Source organism: Gorilla gorilla, chromosome 11 (assembly GCF_029281585.2).
Source record: "Gorilla gorilla gorilla isolate KB3781 chromosome 11, NHGRI_mGorGor1-v2.1_pri, whole genome shotgun sequence".
Lineage (NCBI taxonomy): Eukaryota > Metazoa > Chordata > Mammalia > Primates > Hominidae > Gorilla > Gorilla gorilla.
In genome coordinates, this window is record NC_073235.2 from 103,601,746 (window position 1) to 103,623,134 (window position 21,389).

At 39.0% G+C, this 21,389-nt stretch overlaps 1 protein-coding gene across 10 annotated transcripts in view; it reads right to left on the bottom strand.

Annotated features, from left to right (window-relative positions):
- HYCC2 (hyccin PI4KA lipid kinase complex subunit 2) overlaps positions 1-21,389 on the bottom strand; it is a 95,436-nt gene that overhangs the window by 8,202 nt on the left and 65,845 nt on the right. For 5 of the 10 annotated variants that reach the window (XM_019021811.2, XM_019021813.3, XM_019021812.3 and 2 more), the window contains 5 exons: positions 15,505-15,600; positions 10,946-11,062; positions 10,339-10,426; positions 6,334-6,493; positions 5,436-5,603 (listed from right to left, as the gene is read on the bottom strand). In XM_019021811.2, the coding sequence (XP_018877356.1) occupies positions 5,436-5,603; positions 6,334-6,493; positions 10,339-10,426; positions 10,946-11,062; positions 15,505-15,600 (629 nt within the window). The remainder of the gene's footprint in view (positions 1-5,435; positions 5,604-6,333; positions 6,494-10,338; positions 10,427-10,945; positions 11,063-15,504; positions 15,601-21,389) is intronic. The other 5 variants (XM_019021815.3, XM_019021818.3, XM_019021817.3 and 2 more) reach the window with 1 other exon arrangement.

The following is a 21,389-nucleotide window of genomic DNA, read 5'->3' on the forward strand; positions in this document are numbered from 1 at the left end:
GCAGCTGTGAATAACAACACTGACCTTATCTCTTGGGCAATGTTTCCTATAGGTTGTCAATGGCCCTACTATCAACACTTCCCCTAAATAATTTAGGGGAAATCTTAATCTACACAGAATTCTACTATGCTAATACATGTTAGTTTAGCTTTATTTAGTCCAGTTTTTGTAAAACTATCCACAAACATATCTAGTATACTGTCAATATTTAGGCATGTAAAACGACTAGGTAAAATACAACAGTTTGTTAACAAATTTTTATAATACACTATCATTCTTCTTCTGAAATGACCATATCTACCTACTGGAAAAAAAAAAAAAACTTTTCCCCTCATACCTTCTTTAACCCACCATAAGATGTGCAAAAGAGACCCTCTTCTAATTCCGGTTATCCAGAATTATACCAAAAACCCATTTATGCTTACAGGCCAAACTCTTTTTAACTATAATAAAATTTTATATTTACTCAGTGGTTGGTTAACTGCCTCTATATGGTTTTAGAACCTTTAACATGGAACTAGCAAATTTTTTAAATAACTCAAAACTATATTGCTTCTGTAACTTCACAGTCATATTTTGTCTATGGCCTTTTCTACTCACTGGTTTCCATATTTTGATCAATTAATGTGAAGAAAATATCAGAGAGCAGTGGTAGGGAACCAGCAGGGGTATTTAAGGATTTATATTTTCTATATGGTATGTTTTGATAATATTTTATGTAATTATTTCTATATTTTAGATTCTTAGTATTGAGATGTATTGTCATAATCACAAAATACTATAGTGTCCCATCACATTTCATTTCATGCAGAAACTGCAGTTAACAAAATAATTTATTTATTTATTTTTTTTGAGACAGTCTCGCTCTGTCACCCAGACTGGAGTGCAGTGGCACGATCTTCAGCTCACTGCAACCTCTGCCTCCCAGGTTCAAGTAATTCTCCTGCCTCAGCCTCCCGAGTAGCTGGGATTACAGGCGTGTGTCACCACGCCCAGCTAATTTTTGTATTTTTAGTAGAGACAGTATTTCACCATGTTGGCCAGGCTGGTCTCCAACTCCTGACCTCAAGTGATCTGCCCACCTCAGCCTCCCAAAGTGCTGGGATTATAGGCATGAGCTACCGCGCCCGGCCAACAACAGAATTCTTATCTTGGGTTTTTGTAGGAAGAAGAGAAGAATATATAATATACTGAGCTTGCAGTTTACAGAAAGCCAATTCTCTTACTGAGAGTATGATCAATATTCTCTTAGAAAGTAATACATTTGCTTCTTTCAATAACTCATATTGGTTTGCTACCTATTAAATACATTTTCCAGACTTCCGTAAAGTTTAATCTGAATCTACAAAACAGATATCAACATTACAGGTAAGGTAAAAATGTTAGGAAAGAATCTAAACAAGTATTAGAGATATAGGTTACCTAAGCAAAATATATACAAAATATTTAAACACAATCTTTTATTTAACATAGCACCTGGAAAAATAAACTATTTACTTAGCTATATTTACTCATATGGATTATTTTCTTCCTTCTAAAGAATGAAATAAGCTATCCTTAAAGCAAAAGGCACCTTATTATATCCAGCAGTTTAATAATCTTTAATCATCATGCAAAGCCATATGAAAATGCATTTACTAAGAACAGTAGCAGCTGACACCACTTCTCTCAACCTCTTCAAAAGAACTGTATATAATGTACTTTTATAATGTACCTCAAAATAAAAACTTTAAATTATATTCATATGATACATTTTAGTAATTTACTTACAATTAGTATAAAGAACTCCAAAATGCCCAAGAAAGGATAGTTATTGGGTCAGAATTGATATTAGTGATATAAAACTGGAGTGAACAGAAATGTATCATTAGATATATTTATTAGGAAAGGAGACTGAGAGACTTAGTGCTAGCTTCTGAATCTTGCTACATGCAGATCTGATGCCCAAGCAATATGGCCATAAAAAAGATGGTAACATAAAAGCCACCATGCAAGAGAATCTACTGATATTTTATATACTAAGAAATGCTTAGTATATATAATGGAATACTGATTGTACTTTAATCACAGGTATTATCTTCAGTTTAGTAATAATTTTTAAAAACATTTATTTATTTTTATTCTTTTTTGAGACAAGGTCTCACTCTGTTGTATAGGCTGGAGTGCAGTGGCACGATCACAGCCCACTGTAGCCTCAACCTCCCAGGCTCAAGTGATCCTCCCACCTCAGCCTCTCAAGCAGCTGGGACTACAGGCATCTGCCACCATGCTTGGCTAATTTTTGTATATTTTGTAGAGATGGGGTTTTGCCATGTTGCCCAGGCTGGTCTCAAACTCCTGGGCTTAAGCAATCCACCTGCCTGGGCCTCCCAAAGTGCTGAGATTATAGGCATGAGCCATCGTGCCTGGCCAGTTTAGTAATAATCTTAACTCCAGCTTTAAAAGTCACAAATAGAATGTACTTGACAATCAGGAGAAAAGTAAGTGATGGGCTTATATTGTCCCTTCAATTTCAACATGTAATAAACCCAATTTTAATTGTAAAATTATTTAAAGCCATCATAGCAGAAAACTAGTCAATAATCTATGTTAATCCAAAAGCTTGAGCAGAGTTCAGAATTACCAAGACTTTTCATAGGTTTTAGTAATTTCCTTTCTTCTGTTTAAAAAGCTTGGTGGGGTATGGTGGCTTACGCCTGTAATCCCAACATTTTGGGAAGCCAAGACAGGCAGATCCCTTGAGTTGAGGAGTTTGAGACCAGCCTGGGCAAATGGCAAGATCTTATCTCCATAAAAAGTTAAAAAATTAGCCAGATGTGATGGCACCCACCTATAGTCCCAGCTACTCAGGAGGCAATGGTGGAAGGATCACTTAAGTCCAGGAATTCGAGGTGGCAGTGAGCTATGAATCTTAAGGAGGCTGGCTGCAGTGGGTCACACCTGGGGAGGCCAAGATAGGAGGATTGCTTGAGCCTGGGAGTTCAAGACTAGTCTGGGCAACATAGCAAGACCCTATCTCTACAAACAATTTAAAAATTAACTGGGCATGGTGACATGCCTGTTGTCCTAGCTACTGAGAAGGCTGAGGCCAGAGGTTTGCTGGAGCCCAGGAGTCTGAGGTTACAGTGAGCTATGACTGTGCCACTACACTCCAGCCTGGGCAACAGAGTGAGACCATCTGGGGGTCGAGAAAAAACCCTCAAGAAAGAAAAAGGCAATTGTGTCTCAAAACATTTTTCCTTTGTAATTTTCTCCAAAGGTGACAACAATACCATTCATGGTCCAAAGAGGAGACATCTGAAATGGAATTTTTTTATTTATTTTTTATTCCTTTTTGTATTTACACTGAACGCCAAGAAGCTATGAAATGGATTTTTAATGAACTTTTCTATTCATGGCTGACTTTACTTACACATTTGGCTTCTGTTAATATTGATTTAAAACTACAAATAGGCCAGGGGTGGTGGCTCATGCCTGTAATCCCAGCACCCTGGGAGGCTGAGGTGGGCAGATTGCTTGAGCCCAGGAGTTTGAGACCAGCCTAGACAACATGGCAAAACCCCATCTCTACTAAAAATACAAAAAAACTAGCTGGCTGTGGTGGCGTGCCTGTAGTCCTAGCTATTCCAGAGGCTGAGGTGGGAGGATCACTTAAGACCAGGAAGTTGAGGCTACAGTGAGCCTTGATTGTGCCACTGCACTCTTGCCTGGGCGACGTGAGTGAGATCCTGCCTCAAAAAAATAAATAAATAAAACTACAAATAATCTGGATTAAAAGGTAAAATAAGGAAACATTCCTCTTTCCTTGTGGCTACACCCTCTCCCTCCCTCCCCCAAATTGAAATTTTACCAGTGATAGATATTAAAATAGGATATTTTAATATTTTATAGGATATTAAAAAGGAACTACTATTTTGGTTCATTTGTTTCAAAGTGTATGACTTGATGTATTGGAAGGAATGCTTCAATCTAATCCCACACTTTCTGGAATTTCAGCAACTGTTGATTAACATAGTACTATATTTAGCATAAATACTTCCAATATTCTAGCAATAGTAGTAGATAAGTGGCTCAGTCATTCAGGAATGTTCAGTTTAGGCCAACTCTGGGTTCCACATCTATTCATCTTTTTATTGTTATGTGTTTATACAAATAAAACTTACTCCTAGGGATAATGTAATAAGATACAGGGGAAAAAGGGAACGCTGCCATCTTTCAGAGCCATTTAAAGGATCTCTCAAACAGCACCAACTTTTTTGGGTCCCTAGGTCATGCACATGCAACACTGTTAAATGAATTAAGGTCAATCTGGGTAAATGGGCAAGGGAACAGAGGGTAGATTTAGATTCTTACTGAGCATGCTCAAATTTCTAATGCACCAAAGAGCAAGAGTTCCCTATGGTGGAAATTAACTGCTTTATGTATGTTTGGTCTTTAAGTAAAAATATATAACCTCTTTTAAAGCTACTTGCTTGATTTCATAAATAAGTATAAAGGTTCCACAGTAGCAATACATTAAATAATTTTTTAAAAACTGGCTACAGTTCCCTCTTTTACAAAGCTAAAAATTCCTACGGCATTACATGCAAAACAGTAAGTAAATACTTTTCCAACAAAGCGAAGCATTCTTCTACAGATGGGGGTTCGGGGGGAAGGGTATTAAAAAACCCCTCCATGTTGCGATACCTACATTGTAGAAATAAGGCTCTACTAGGATATCTGACTTCTAAATAGAATAATACATTTTAATTCCATTGAATTGAATACAACCATTATTTACAATAAATTGTAAAATGTACTGTGCATCAGGATAGCACATTTCTAGAAGGTATCAGTAGTTTACTAGTTAGGCCTAAGCAACTTAATCTACAGATGATAAAGCCAATAAATATCAGCATACTTTGTCAAAGAGCTGAGAAATTGTCCATTGAAAACCACAGAATTACAGATAAATCAGCTGGCTCCACTTCAATGTCTTAACGATAATATGCTAATGTTTTAAAACTCTCTTCACAAAATTTTAAAGAATAAATTACTGTATAAATAAAATCATTCATATTGATGAATAAGGCTCATGTCCACTGGGTGCATTTTTCTTTCCTAATGTTAGAATAAACATGCTCAGTAATAAAAAAATTCCAAGCATTTGCAGACCTTTTGGAGACAGGACCCTGCCTTGTTAGTAGCCATGCCAAGCTGTTCCTTGATTACACAGGGATGCAGACTCCAGGCCAGCACAAATGGTAACTAAAGATTGCACCTGACCTGGTGCTATGCATATGAGGAGAGAGGGTGCTTTGCAAGGAGAAGCTAATACACCCTGGGGTACTAGAAACACACATTAGAATGGAAAGATGCTCTGCTTGGGGATAGAGAGCCAGGATCCTTCTCCAGCAACTGCCTCACTGACTTCTGCCTCCTCATCTCTGTCCTACCCTCTGTTGTGGCTGTTGCTGAGTTGGGCTCCGGCGAGCCATGCTCAGGGGTCCTGCGCACCAGCACCTCCCCCTCTTGCACACGTTTGATCCCTAGGTCAGTGGAGCCGTGTTGGATCGGGGAGCCAGGAATACTCGAGTCAGCCTCGTTTGAGAAGTCAAAGCCATCTGGGATTCAACATATAACATTTTAGTGCTTTTATGCTGCTCTATTATTTTCTGAGCATTTTGACCCAGGCAGATAAGAGAATGTATATATGGATATGATATAAACACAAACACTATTTATATAGTTACATGTGTGTGCACAGCATGCACACACATAAGGCAGCAGATGAACAATGTGAGGTTTGCAAATGAATTAAGACAGAAAAATCAGGATCATTAAAATGGCAATATCTCTTAGGGCAAGACAGCTTGACTATTCAAGTACCATGTGTATGAAATACTGCTGGATTCAGCACTTACAAAAAAAGGAAAGGCAAAGATAAAAATCCAAAATCAAGAATAAATCATTTTATGAATAGCTTGCATTATACTGTTAGTTTGGCCAGTTATATAGTTCTTCCCACAGTGCTCATATGTGCACCTTTTTTTTCCCAGTATGGTAACAAGGTTAAAGCAACTTCTTTCCTATTGTTCTTATTTAGTTCAAAAAAAGACAAAATTTAACCTCATCTTATTTTGTTTTAATCTTTATACAGCAATCTAAACATCTATTTTATAAATACATATTAAAATAACTTTAGACATTTAGTCACATTTCTAGTGATATTTTTAACAAAAAAAATTACTTTAATTATACAGGGTCTTTTAATATCATGTGCTAAGACAGTCTGTAAAAACAGTGATAAATTTACTTGACTCCATGTGTGGACTATGGGGATTTTGTACTCACCTTCTCTTCTCCATCTATGACGACGGATTGAAGCTGTTGTAATTGCAGTCCGAGAAATCCTCGGCACTGTTGGAGTGACTTCAACTTTAAGGACTTTCTGGCCTTCTTGTGTAGAATCAGGAGCATCAAATGGTAATGAGTTTTTCATGGCATTGGCAACCTACAATGATAATATAAGTCTATACAAGTTTACAATCAATATGCAGTTTTTGTTTATACTACATGTGTCCATAATTTTCGAATATGTATTTAAAATTTGCATTATAATGTGTAATAAATGTATCTTTGTTGTTCTGTATTCTTTTAAGCAGGCTTTTCAAATGAGAATTTCTAAAATATGAGTCACATACCCCACTGATGCCTTAAAATTGTTGACTTTCAAAGAGAAAAAGCATTCCAAAGAAAGAATTAACATATAAACTCTGATTATGAGACAATTTAGAATTGTCTGATTCTTCAGATGATAAATAACATGCAAAATTTAATCTCTGATAAACATTAGGATGTTCTCCACTCTTCTGTTTACATGAGAAATGTTCCCTAAATACTTCTGGCATTTTGTCCTACCATTTTCTGCTCCCTGAAGAGGAAAGTGACATACCTGGTAACTGCCATTTGACTGATGCATGTTTCCTAATTGGGTTGTACTAATCTAGCAAAAATCTTGAGCTAAAGGATTGTCTTGCTCCTTCCCTCTCCACTTGGACAAGCCCATGTGGAATTAAGCAGCCTGGATAGGTGTGCCTGATCAGCTCACTCAAACATTCTTTCCAGTGGGCTGTTCCAAGGTCTAGATGTGAAGGAAAGTTGAGTCTTTCAATTTAGCTTTTAACAGTAATGAAAATACTTGTTCCCCATCTATGAACTATTTTTCTGTTTATCACGTGGCTCTAGATTTGAATAGGGAAAAAGGGTATTATTACTGGGTCCCTCAGAGACCACTGACAATAAAAGAATACTGTTAGTAACACTAGAGTTACTAATCTCTTTACCTGTATTGCCTTGGAAATGCCACCTCTACTTAATTTACAAGATTGTTGAAAGGATAAACTATTAATTTAAAGAGATTCATAAGTTCAAGGTACTACTATGATGATATAATTTTTTAATCTTTTTATCCATTTGTTTTAATATAACTCTTAGGGTAAGATTAGGAAACAAATGGGAATTCAAATGGAGAATTACTGCAAATGCTACCTCAATAAATTTATATTTAGCTTAAAGTATTTTAAAAATGATATAAATAAAATGGCTTTTGAGAAGCTGGGCCAGGCAAGGTGGCTCATGCCTGTAATCCCACCACTTTGAGAGGCTGAAGCAGGCAGATCACTTGAGTCCAGGAATTTGAGACCAGACTGGGCAACATGGTGAGATCTCGTCTCCACAAAAAAATACGAAAATTTGCCGGGTGTGCTGGTATGCATCTGTAGTCCCAGCTACTCAGGAGGCTGGGGCAGGAGGACCACTTGAGCCCGGAAGGTGGATGTTACAGTGAACTGTGATCACACCACTGCACTCCAGTATAGGTGACAGAGTGAGACCCTGTCTCAAAAAATAATAGTAATTTTTTGAAACAATAGAATAAAAAGCTGTATTCTTACAATGCTGCAAGTAGAAAATAGTATTTTAATACTGTTATCAAAATATTACAAAAAGCTTAGGAAATTGGAAAGGAATAAAAATCCATAGTCAAATCACCTAGACAACTATTATAGCATTTTGTATGTTTCCTCTGTCCTGTCTAGATCTAAAAAATAGTTGTATACTGTTTTTCTACCTCATACAAGCTAGCACTTCCCTTTAATATAAAACCTCAAATATATAATCTCATCAAGTAAATATTATATAACTTAAATCATTCTCTGCTGTGGGACATTTAGGCTGTTTTTATTCCTTTGCAATTAGAAATAAAACTGTAATGTTGTGCTTATAATACATTGTCTTTGGTATTTATAATTTTGGTATTAAATTTAAGTTTAGTTTCCTGGAATACATTGCTAGACATGGGATAGAGGGTCAAAGAAATAAACACACATTACCAAACTGCTTCTTCAGGGGATAGTCAGAGTTGTGTCATACTACTACTGTAACATAAAGAATGCCTTCCTCACTTCACTACTGGATATTTACATTTTTGTTTTGTTTTGTTTTTTGAAACAAGGTCTTGCTCTGTCACCCAGGCTAGAGTGCAGTAGCACGATCTCAGCCCACTGCAACCTCTGCCTCCCAGGTTCAAGCAATTATCATGCCTCAGCCTCCCAAGCAGCTGGAATTACAAGTGTGCACCACCACATCCCGCTAAATTTTTTTTTCTTTTTTTTTCAAATGGGGTCTCACTCTGTCACCCAGGCTGAGGTGCAGTGGCACGATTTCAGCTCACTGCAACCTCCACCTCCCGGGTTTAAGCAATTCTTTGCCTCAGCCTCCCAAGTAGCTGGGATTACAGGCGCCCGCCACCATGCCCGGCTAATTTTTTGTATTTTTAGTAGAGATGGGGTTTCACCATCTTGGACAGTCTGGTCTTGAACTCCTGACCTCGTGATACACCCGCCTTGGCCTCCCAAAGTGCTGGGTTACAGGTGTGAGCCACAGCCCCTGGCCTTAAATTTTGTATTTTTTTGTAGAGACAGGGTTTTGCCACGTTGGCCAGGCTGGTCTTGAACTTGTGGCCTCAGGTGATCCACCCGCCTCAGCCTCCCAAAGTGCTGGGATTACAGGCATGAGCCACTGCACCCAGCCTTACATTTGTTTTTTAATTGATCACTTACCAGTTGGAGATTTGTTTATTTTGTGGGAGAGTACAAAATCTTTTTACATAGAAATGAAATATTAATTTGCTTATTTGTATCATGACTGCTGAAAATATGTTTCTCAGTTTGTGCCCTGCATATATTAATTTTGCTTTTAAAAACGTGATAGAGGCCAGGCGTGGTAGCTCATGCCTATAATCCCAGCACTCTGGGAGGCCAAGGCAGGCAGATCACTTGAGATCAGGATTTCAAAACCAGCCTGGCCAACATAGTGAAACTCCATCTCTACTAAAAATACAAAAATTCGCTTGGGAGGCTGAGGTGGGTGGATCACGAGATCAGGAGATCGAGACCATCCTGGCTAATACAGTGAAACCCCATCTCTACTAAAAATATAAAAAATTAGCCAGGTGTGGTGGCACACGCCTGTAGTCCCAGCTACTCAGGAGGCTGAGGCAGGAGAATCGCTTGAACCCAGGAGGCGGAGGTTGCAGTGAGCCGAGATAGCGCCACTGCACTCCAGCATAGGAGACAGAGCAAGACTCCGTCTCAAAAAAAAAAAAAAAAAAATCACCTGGGCATGGTGGTGCCTATAATCCCAGCTACTTGGTAGGCTGAGATGGGAGAATCGCTTGAACCCATGAGGCAGAGGTTACAGTGAGCCAAGATCACACCACTGCACTCCAGTCTGGGTGGCAGAGAGAGACTTCGTATCAAAAACAAAATAAAAATAAAAAATAAATTTAAAAAAACTGATGGAATAGGCTGGGTGTGGTGTCACACATCTGTAATTCCAGCACTCTGGGAGGCTGAGGCCAGCCTTGGCAACACAGAAAGACCCTGTCTCTATAAAAAAATACAAAACAAGAAACAAAAAAACCCCCAAAAACCTAATGGCTTAGAATTTAGGTGTTTATGTCGGGGCCGGGGTGGGGGGGCAAATCAATCTTATTTTAGTGACTTGTCCTATCATTTATGCTTAGAAATCTTCCCTTCTCTAGAAATCTGAATATTTAGAACCTTTTCTTCTCTCTTTTCTTAAAGGATTTCAAAACGTTTAATTATTCACTTTATCTGAACTTTATTTTGGTACTGCAAGGTGGAAAGGACCTAAACCTATTTTGTTTTTTCTCTAACAGTAACGTTATCATGGAATACAAATTTTCCCCTAATTATTTGGATTGTCTTACATTTTTAACCTAGTACCTTTTTTAGGTACAAGTATATTTAATAAAGAGTAAAGATAATAACTTACCAATAGTGGTTGAGAAAAAAGCTCTAGCTGGGCTCTATAAATGATATCATCAAGAACTTCCTGGCCAAGGTCCCACTGTCCATTATACCTATGAAGAAGCAGATCATTTATACTCTTGAGCAAATATCTAATCTTCAGCACAACTTTTTAAATTGTTCCAAGTCCTGCTATTTTGGTTGTGAAGCAAAACTTTCATACCAAGTGTTACGTCATTTCATTTATAAACTATCCCACTTTTGGTTATAAAAACAAAACAGATTTTAAATACTATGTTTACAAATGTTTCTTCACATAAACTGGTTTTTAATTACATGCTGATATTTAGAGTAATCTTTTCAATGCATTCATGAAAACCTGGGTTATGAACTATGTAGAGATAGTTTTCCATACAGAAAACCTGACAATTTCTAGACTCCAATTTTAATGACTAGTTATGTTATATTTTGGCTTATTTAAAAGTACTAAAAGGAAACCATATTAGAAAAACAAGATAAGCCCATCATGGAACAAAAGATTCAGTATTGTGTCGGATAAGGAAGAAAGAGAAATATTCAAAGTTTCTAAACATTAGGAAGAATTCATACAATTTTATATTCCACCTACTTACATGGCATAATAAACCCCTGTGAGAAGTTGCACCATAAATTCAGGATCCAATACTATTCGACCACTGAGTTCTTTCCAATGTTTTTCATGTTGCCGTGGAAAGCCACTCACACAAACCCTAGGAAAATACACTATTTAACATGTGATTTCCAGATTCATTAAATAAAATAGTTTTTGTTTTCCTAAATTCATTTATTCAATTTATTCATTCCTCAAGTATTTATTGAGTGCCTGTTATATACCAGTCATTGTTCTGGGCCTAGGCATACAGTCGTGAACAGGTGAAAGATAAAAAATAAAAAATAAAAATGAAATCTGTGCTCCCATAAAGCACTCATTCTAGTGGACTGCCCATAAAAGCAACTTTTCTAAAATAGCTAACCATCTCTTTCGCAATTATCCTTCTTTTTCTTCACACACATACACACAAAAATGTCTAACTTTTACTCACCCCAAATTGTATCAGGGTGAATTACTGGGAAGTATAGAGATCTCAAAACAAAAGGACATTTCAAAATACTGTTGTCTGTGAGGCCATTTTTAAACAAAGAACTATAAACAACTCCCTAACATCCATTCAATCTCATTAAGTGATGCTTCCAAAAAAGTTATGCTTGATAATGATCAACAGTTGTAATATACTACATTATTTAATCAATTAATTTAGTAAGATAATTATAATAGTGAGTCCAGAAGAAATCTTTCAGTGTTTAGTGCCTTATGGTCTTGGGAAATTTTTTTTTAATTGTTTATATATTTTTTGTAGCAGAGACATATAATAAAAGACCTGCAATTTAAAAATAACATTATATGGCCAGGCGTGGTGGCTCACGCCTGTAATCCCAGCACTTTGGGAGGCTGCGGCAGGTGGATCACGAGGTCAGGAGATCGAGACCATCCTGGCTAACACGGTGAAACCTCGTCTCTACTAAAAATACAAAAAAAAAAAAAATTAGCCGGGCATGGTGGCGGGTGCCTGTAGTCCCAGCTACGAGAATGGCATGAACCTGGGAAGTGGAGCTTGCAGTGAGCCGAGATCACGCCACTTCACTCCAGCCTGGGTGACAGAGTGAGACTCCGTCTCAAAAATAAATAAATAAATAAATAAAAATAGCATTATATTAAGATAAAACTATGTGGGGAAAGGGGAATGGAAATTTCTTCTTCAATTTCAAGGAGAAAAAGGAATAAATGTAATGTTAGACCATTAAAGAAAAGTTTCTTCATTTATTCCTCAAATGGATGATGGTGAGTATCACACCACTATGGTATTTACATTACATATATTTAAAACAGTGACCCAACAGTTATTTTTTTAATTATGTAGATACTTCCATACTAGAAATTATATCATTTCCTTTTTTTTTTGGAGACGGAGTCTCGCTCTGCCGCCCAGACTGGAAGTACAGTGGCCTGATCTCGGCTCACTGCAACCTCTGCCTCCCAGTTTCAAGCAATTCACCTGCCTCAGCCTCCCGAGTAGCCTCCCAAGTAGTGGACTACAGGCATGTGCCACCACTCCCGGCTAATTAGTAGAGATGGGGTTTCACTATGTGGGACAGGCTGGTCTCAAACCCCTGACCTCAGGTGATCTGCCCACCTTGGACTCCCAAAGTGCTGGGATTAGAGGCATGAGCCACCGCGCCTGGCCTAGAAATTATATCATTTCTACCTATTTAAGATAGGATGAAAATTTTTTAATGTCAACTTAACAATGTACAAGGAGTACATAGTTTTTCAAAATTCTGTAGAGGATATATGAACAAAAGAACAAAAGTTTGAGGACCACTAAACTCCGCCATCATTTTTGTTATTAAGAAATTCTATTAGGCTGGGTGTGGTGACTCATGCCTATAATCCCAGTACTCTGGGAGACCAAGGTAGGAAGATCACTTGAGGCCAGGAGTTCAAGACCAGCCTGGACAACATGGTGAGACCCCATCTCTATAACAAATTTAAAAATTAGCCAAGTATGGTGGCACATCCCTATAGTCATAGCTAATAAACAGACTGGGGTGGAAGGACTGCTTGAGCCTAGGAGTTCGAGGCTGCAGTGAGCTATGTATAATGATTGTGCCACTGCATTCTAGCCTGGGTGACAGAGGAAGACTCTGTCAAAAAAAAAAAAAAAAAAAAAGAAAAGAAAAAAATTCTATTGAAGGCCACAATAATGTTGCCAATAAGAGAACAAGCAGTTTTCTTTTAATGAACCAAAAGTAATGAATTATAAATAAGTTTATCTGCAGATAGGCAGTAAGTGCTTAAGTAGCATCTAAATTAGAGACAAGAATTTTGTTAATCATGGTATTACAGTTAAGAGAAACAAATATTTTTAAGTAATCTATAAAATCAAAGTAACAGCTAATTTAGATGGGCAAAATTAATAAGTTTTGTTATAAGCAGGATCTCTTCCCAGTAACAAAATAGCATGTGACCTTGAGCAAAGCACTTGTGGTGGACAGACTCTTGGAGAGCCATGAGCCCTATGATCTTTCTGGTATTCACACTGTGTCATGCCCTTCCCCTTCAGCACGGGTGGGATCTACAGCTTGCTTCTAACCAACAGAATAAGGCAAAGGTGATGGGATTCCATGATTATGTGTACGTGAGTACGTTACATAAGATAACAGGTCTTGCTGGAGTCTCACTCCTCCCACGTTGAAGAAGCAAGCTGCCATGTTGTAGGTTGCCTGTGTTGGGAGGCCAATATGACAAGGAGCAAAGGATGGCTTCCAGCACACAGCTACAAAAAACTGAAGCCCTCAGTCCTACAGCCACAGGAACTCAATTCTGCCAACAAAACTTCTGAGCCTCAGATGAGACTGCAACTCCAGCTAACATCTTAACTGCAGTCTTCTAAGATGCTAAGCAGAGGAGCAGAGGACCCCAGCTAAGCCATCTGGATTCCTGACCCACAAAAACTGTGAAATAATAAATGTGTGATGTTTTTAACCTGCTCAATTTGTAGCAATTTATTATGCAGTAATAGAAAACTAACACAACATTTAACCTTTTTGGGGGATTGATATCCTCAAGTAAAAATCATTTTGAAAGGCTGAATTCAGAATTCCTTCTATAACTGAACTTCTGTGCCTCTAAACATCCATTGTCTCCGAACTAATTTGTATCACTTAAATTTTTTCTTTTTTTTCTTTTTTTTTTTTTTTGAGACAAGGTCTCACTCTGTCGCCCAGGCTGGAGTGCAGTGGCGTGATCTCGGATCACTGCAGCCCTGCCTACCAGGTTCAAGTGATCCACATGCCTCAGCCTCCCAAATAGCTGGGATTATAGGCATGCGCTACCACCCAGCTAATTTTTGTATTTTTGTATAGAGACAGGGTTTCACCACGTTGGCCAGGCTGGTCTCAAACTCCTGACCTCAGGCCTTGGCCTCCCATCGTGCTGGGATTACAGGCATGGGCCACTGACCCTGGCCTACATTTTTTCTATGGTAGAAATTTAATGCCAGGTGTGGTGGCTCACGCCTGTAATCCTAGCACTTTGGGAGGCCAGGGCAGACAGATCACTTAATCCCAGGAGTTTGTGACCTGCCTGTGCAACATTGTGAAACCCGGTCTCTATTAAAAAAAAAAAAATAGCCCAGCATGGTGGTGGGCACCTGTAGTCCTAACTACTCAGGAGACTGAGGTGAGAAGATCACTTGAACCTGAGATGCAAAGGTTGAATGAGCCAATATGGCACCACTGCACTCCAGTCTGGGTGACAGAACAAGATTTAAGCCTAGGTCTGTCCAAATTATTAGAAATTATGATTTAGTAAAGATTATAATCCATGAGATACAGAATATCCACCCCCCACATACAAATGAGACACACACATCATTGGTACTATTGCTAATCACTTTCTCCAACACAGAGACAGTTATTTATGAAATGTATGGGAAGAGGTTCATATTCCTTAAGACTTTCCCCATATATAGCACTATTTTTTTTCAAAGATCTCAAAGTGATTTACAAAAACCGGCAACCAGGGAATAAGATATATCACTAAACAACCCTAGATTTGGATGTCTTGGTACAACTCTACGTTCAGCTAGAAAATATATCTTTAATGCTGAAAACATTTTCAAGAATGCACGAGGCCAGGCATGGTGGCTCACACCTGTACTCGCAGCACTTTGGAAGGCTGATGTGGCAAGAATGCTTGAGGCCAGAACTTCAAGACAAACCTGGGCAACATAGCAAGACCCTTTCTCTACAAAAATTAGCTGAGAGTCGTGGTGTACACCTGTGGTCCCAGCTACTTGGGAGGCCCAGGCGGGAGGATCCCTTGAGCCAAGAAGGCTGAGGGCACAGTGAGCTATGATTGAGCCACTGTACTCCAGCCTAGGTGACAGAGAGAAATCCTATCTCATAAAAAACCAAAACAACAACAACAAAAACAGCCTCATGAGGATAAGGACTCCTACAGGAATGCAAGCTCCATGAGTTTTGTTTACTGCTGTAATACCAGAAGTTAGAACAGTGCTTGGCTTAGAGAATGTGCTCAATAAATATCTGTCAAATAAATATGAAGATTAGTAATAATCACTCTTCTCACCTGGAACCCATCCGACAAAGAGATTGGTAAGATGAGGCAGGCATATATACAATAGCAGAATTATAACACAGCATGAGAAAACTCAGGACTTCAAACCTAAAAACAACAAATGCAAGGTTAAAAGCATTACAAATAATTACATCTACTAGCAACTGGTTATGACAATGCCTTAATATTGACCTTTATGATTTCTTAATCAAATCAATATAGCATCTTCCTCAAAGGTTTCCCTGTTTATATTCTCCTTATTACAAATCATATCCCTTGCTGTCATCTTGTCATCTATATTTCCGTTTTTAAAAAATAAATCAGGCCAGGTGCAGGGGCTCATGCCTGTAATCCCAGCACTTTGGGAGGCCGAAGTGGGTGGATCACAAGGTCAGAAGATCGAGACCATCCTGGCTAACACGGTGAAACCCCATCTCTATTAAAAATACAAAAATTAGGCAGGTGTGGTGGCACATGCCTGTAGTCCCAGCTACTTAGGAGGCTGAGGCAGGAGAATTGCTTGAACCCGGGAGGCGGAGGTTGCAGTGAGCCGAGATGGTGCCACTGCACTCCAGCCCGGGCAACAGAGTGAGACTCCATCTCAAAAAATCAATCAATCAATCAATCATGCTTGAACAGATGACTCCCCCATGAATAAGTCTACCATCTTCCTACTGACTTCATAATAAAATCCAAACTTATCACAAGGTCCTTTAAAATCAAAGTCCTTCTTACAAGGTACTTTAAAATCCACCCTCATCCTTCCTCTCCAGCCTTATTTCTCTCCATTACCAACCACATATACCACACTTTATCAATCTTCTTACCATTCCAACAATATGCTGTAACCATTCAGAATCCCTTGCTTTAATGCTTGCTGCTCCTTCTTAATAGAATATACTTTTTTACTTGGGTGATTCCTGATAAGATTTCAAGTCCTAGATCAAATTTTTACCTTAGCCATAAAGCCCTTCTTAATTCTCTCTGCTAAAGTAAACCAGTCCCTTACCTCTGTAGCTCTAACATAGCATTTATCCCACTGAATTGTAATTTTACGCCTCTATGTCTCTTTCACCCGTTTAGTAATAAAGCAACTTTAGAACAGAGATCCTGATTTATTAATCTCTATCATTGGTGTCCAGCACGGTGTCTAATACATAATTGTTTAATAAATACTTGTTGAATGAATAAATAAATGCTTTCCTAACATTTATAATGTCTAAGAAAGTGGCTCCTAAATCTGGATGCACATTAGTTATTTAGAGACCTTTTTAAAAACATACACTTCTATGTCTTAACCCAGTTGACCCACTTAAATCCTCGGGTAGGAACTAGGGAAGTTGTACCTCTAAAAAGCTTCCCATAGATGAATGGCGAAGGGTTTATGGAAACTCTTTGTACTATTTTAGCAATGTTTTTTGTAAGTCTGAAGTTATTTCAAAATGAAAAGTTAAAAAACAAGTTGAAAGTCTGATCTGGAAGCAGCCATACTTTCAGATCCCTTCACTTTCTCCATATATCTAGGTAAAAGAATGGAGATTTATTCTCTGAAAGGATAAAAACTAATTTCTACCTGGGAGCCCCAGCTGTGATGGGGGTGGATGCCAAACTGAAAATAGGAAGATTAAGTGAAGTGAAATATACCTGACTAGATATTGCCAGTTTGCCACCAAAATACTAGCAACAAGATCTCTAGTTAAGATACCAGAAGAGTTGTTTCTAGGGAATTTGACCACTCTAAGAAGAAACACTTAAAGATATGGACTTGGGAAATTTTCCAAATGAATGGCCTAGTGGGATCCTATGGTGAAGTTTATAGTCAGTTACTAGGTTGGTGCAAAAATTAAAAAAATTTTTTTTAAATGGCAAAACCACAATAACTTTTGCACCAATACTAGCTCAAATCAGCCATATATTAACATGGTCAGAGCTTCTCATTTTTTATTCCCTCTCCCCACTTTTTTTTTTTGAGACAGAGTCTCGGTCTTGTCACCCAGGCTGAAGTATAATGGCACGATCTCGGCTCACTGCAACCTCCGCCTCCCAGGTTCAAGCCATTCTCTTGCCTCAGCCTCCCAAGTAGCTGGGATTACAGGTGCCCACCACTACACTTGGCTAATTTTTTTTGTATTTTTAGTAGCGACAGGGTTTCACTATTTTGGCCAGGCTGGTCTCGAACTCCTGACCTCAGGTGATCTGCCTGCCTCGGCCTCCCAAAGTGCTGGGATTACAGGCGTGAGCCACCGCACCCAGCCTATTCCCCTATTCTTAAACATGAGCGAAAAAAGATTGCCAGACATCTAAGGAACTCTACTAGGATGAAAAAGAGACTATAAAGAAATAGAAGGGCTGGGCGCAGTGGCTCACATCTGTAATCCCAGCACATTGGGAGGCTGAGGCAGGTGGATCATACGGTCAGGAGTTCGAGACCAGCCTGGCCAACATAGTGAAACCCCATCTCTACTAAAAATACAAAAATTAGCTGGGCATGGTGGCGCGCACCTGTAGTCCCAGTTACTCGGGAAGCTGAGGCAGGAGAATTACTCGAACCCGAGAGGCGGAGGTTATGGTGAGCTGAGATCATGCCACTGCACTCCAGCCTGGGCAACAGAGCAAGACTCCGTCTCAAAAAAAAAAGAAATAGAAGGCTCCGTCCAGTAGGTCATTCCTGAAATCCCAGCACTTTGGGAGGCTGAGGCAGGGAGGATTGCTTGCGCTCACGCATTCAAGAGCAGCCTGGGTAACATATTGAGACCCTGTTGGTACAAAAATAATTTTTTTAATTAGCGGGCCATGGTGGTAGTCCTAGTTACTCAGGAAGCTGAGGCAGGAGTACCTGAGCTCAGGAGGAGCACCTGAGCTCAGGGGTTCTAGGCTGCAGGCTGCAGTAAGCCATGATCATGCCACTGCACACCAGCCTGGACAACAAAGCAAGACCCGGTCTTAAGAAAAAAAGAAAAATGTGCAGAGCTAAAGCATATTTAGCTTTGGGGAAAAAAATGTATGTGTATTCCTGATAAAGTTGACTACATAAAAAACTAAAACATACAGCAAAAACAAGTAAATACCAGAATGCCATATCACTCTTTATACCCATTAAGATGGCTACAATCAAAAAGATGGAAAATAAGTGTGAGAATGTAGAGAAACTGCTATCCTCATACACTGTTGTAAAAACGTAAAATGGTACAGCTACTCTGGAAAGAAGCATGACAGTTCCCCAAGAAGTTAAGTGTTGAATTACCATATGACCTAGCAATTCTATTCCTAGGTATATACTAAAAAGAACTGAAAAATGTATGTTCACACAAAAATTTGTGAATGCATGTTCAAAACAGCTGTTGTGGTCTAAATTCATGTTGAAACTTAATCATCGATATGGTGGTATTAAGAGGTGGGGCCTTTGCAGCTGGGCGAGGTGGCTCATGCCTATAATCCCAGCACTTTGGGAGGCCAAGGCAGGTGGATCGCCTGAGGTCAGGAGTTCAAGACCAGCCTGGCCAATATAGTGAAACCCTGTCTCTACAAAAAAAAAAATTAGCCAGGCATGGTGTTGCACACCTGTAGTACCAACTATTCAAGTGGCTGAGGCAGGAGAATCACCTGAACCCAGGAGGCAGAGGGTGCAGTGAGCCAAGATCATGACACTGCACTCTAGCCTGGGTGACAGAGCTAGACTCTGTCTCAAAAAAAAAAAAAAAAAAAAAAAAGAGATGGGGCCTTTGGGACACGATTAGGTCATGACAGCTCTGCCCTCCTACATTTGATTATCTAGAAGGTGCCATCTATGAGGCAGAGACTATGAGCCCTTACTAGACACTGAATCTGCTGGCACTTTAAGCTTGTACTTAAAGTACTGCAGAACTGTGAGCAATACATTTCTAACGTTTATATATTACCGAGTCTAAGGTATTTTGTTATTGCAGCCCAAATAGACTAAAGAGAGCAGAGTTATTCATAACAGCCAAAAAAGAAAAAAAAAGAAATAACTCGAATGTCCATCCACTGATGAATGGATAAATAAAATGTGGTATATCCACACAATGAAATATTATTTAGTTATAAAAAGAAAGTACTGATACATGCTACCACAGAAACAAACCTTGTAAACATGCTAAATGAAAGAAGCCATACACAAAAGGCAACATATTGTATGGATCCATTCATGTAAAATGTTTAGTAATAAAAACTACTCAATTGTATGCTTTAAAGGGGTAAATTTTATTTCTTTTTTTTTTTTTTTTTTTTTTGAGACAGAGTCTTGCTCTGCCGCCAGGCTAGAGTGCAGTGGCACGATCTCGGCTCACTGCAACCTCCACCTCCTGGGTTCAAGTGATTCTCCTGCCTCAGCCACCCAGTAGCTGGGATTACAGGCATGCGCCACCACACCCAGCTAATTTTTGTATTTTTAGTAGAGACAAGGTCTCTACTAAATGAGTACAATTGAAGAGAGAGAAAAATAGTAGCTGAGATTTTTTATTTTTTATTTTGTTATTTTTATTTATTTATTTTTTCTGAGACGGAGTTTCACTCTGTCGCCAAGGCTGGAGTGCAATGGCGCAATCTTGGCTCACTGCAACCTCCGCCTCCCCGGGTTCAAGCGATTCTCCTGTCTCAGCCTCCTGAGTAGCTGGGATTACAGGCATGCGCCACCACGCCTGGCTAACTTTTGTGTTTTCAGTAGAGACAGGGTTTCACTATGTTGGCCAGGCTAGTCTTGAACTCCTGACCTTGTGATCCCCCTGCCTCAGCCTCCCAAAGTGCTGGGATTACAGGCGTGAGCCACCGCGCCTGGCTTTTTTTTTTTTTTTTTTTTTTTTTGAGACGGAGTCTTGCTCTGTCACCCAGGCTGGAGTGCACTGGTGCGATCTCAGCTCACTGCAACCTCTGCCTCCTTGGTTCAGGTGATTGTCCCTGCCTCAGCCTCTCAAGTAGCTGGGATTACAGGCACCCACCACCACGCCTGGTTAATTTTTTTTTTTTTTTTTTTTGTATTTTTAGCAGAGATAGGGTTTTGCGACATGGGCCAGGCTGGTTTTGAACTCCTGACCTCAGGTGATCCACCTGCATCGGCCTCCCAAAGTGCTGGGATTACAGGCATGAGCCACTGCGCCTGGCGAGATTTTTTTAAATGAATAAATGAGTTTTGCAATGTGGGAAATACATTAGCACCTTGGAAGACACTCAGAGCAAGAGATGATACTATTAGCTCAATTATACTAGATGCCTGAAAGAGTAAAAGTCATGTGTTTGTGAGACCACTCCTGCTTTTAGAACTTAATAAGGTTGAACAGAAGTCTGTAAACTTGAGTGACTTCTCTCTGGGAGATATTTTGGTCATATATGATGATGAACTGGGATAACTGTTAATGACTGACTGGCACTCTATGAATGTGCCAGTATCTTTGGCTCTTATTTTTCAGGTTTCATTTACTGCCATCCTGTGACATGGTATAATATTGGCATGTTGGTAAGGTTATAATATTGGTCATATGTATTGGAAATTGAATTGAAGCCTCCTTAGAATGAATACTAATGGAACATGACTTGCCTGAGGAGGAACTAAATTTAGCTAATCATTAACTAATTTCTATGACAAATAGTTCTGCACAAGTTTACCACAAGGTAGATAAAGAAGAGGGGTGAGGTAATCAAATTTGTGCAAAAATATGAAAATATATGCAAACATTAAAGGATGAATTAGTTATTTCTTTAAATCTATCTGTAACCTACACTGGCTCCTCCAAATGTTAGGCATATTCATAATGATAGTATCTGTCATATAAATGCTATACTAAATGTAGATGCCCAGATAAACATGATCATTTTTGAGCCTTGGCCAAAGACCAAGGGACAGCCTGTATAATAAATACAGGTGTTTCTCCACCTATGATGGA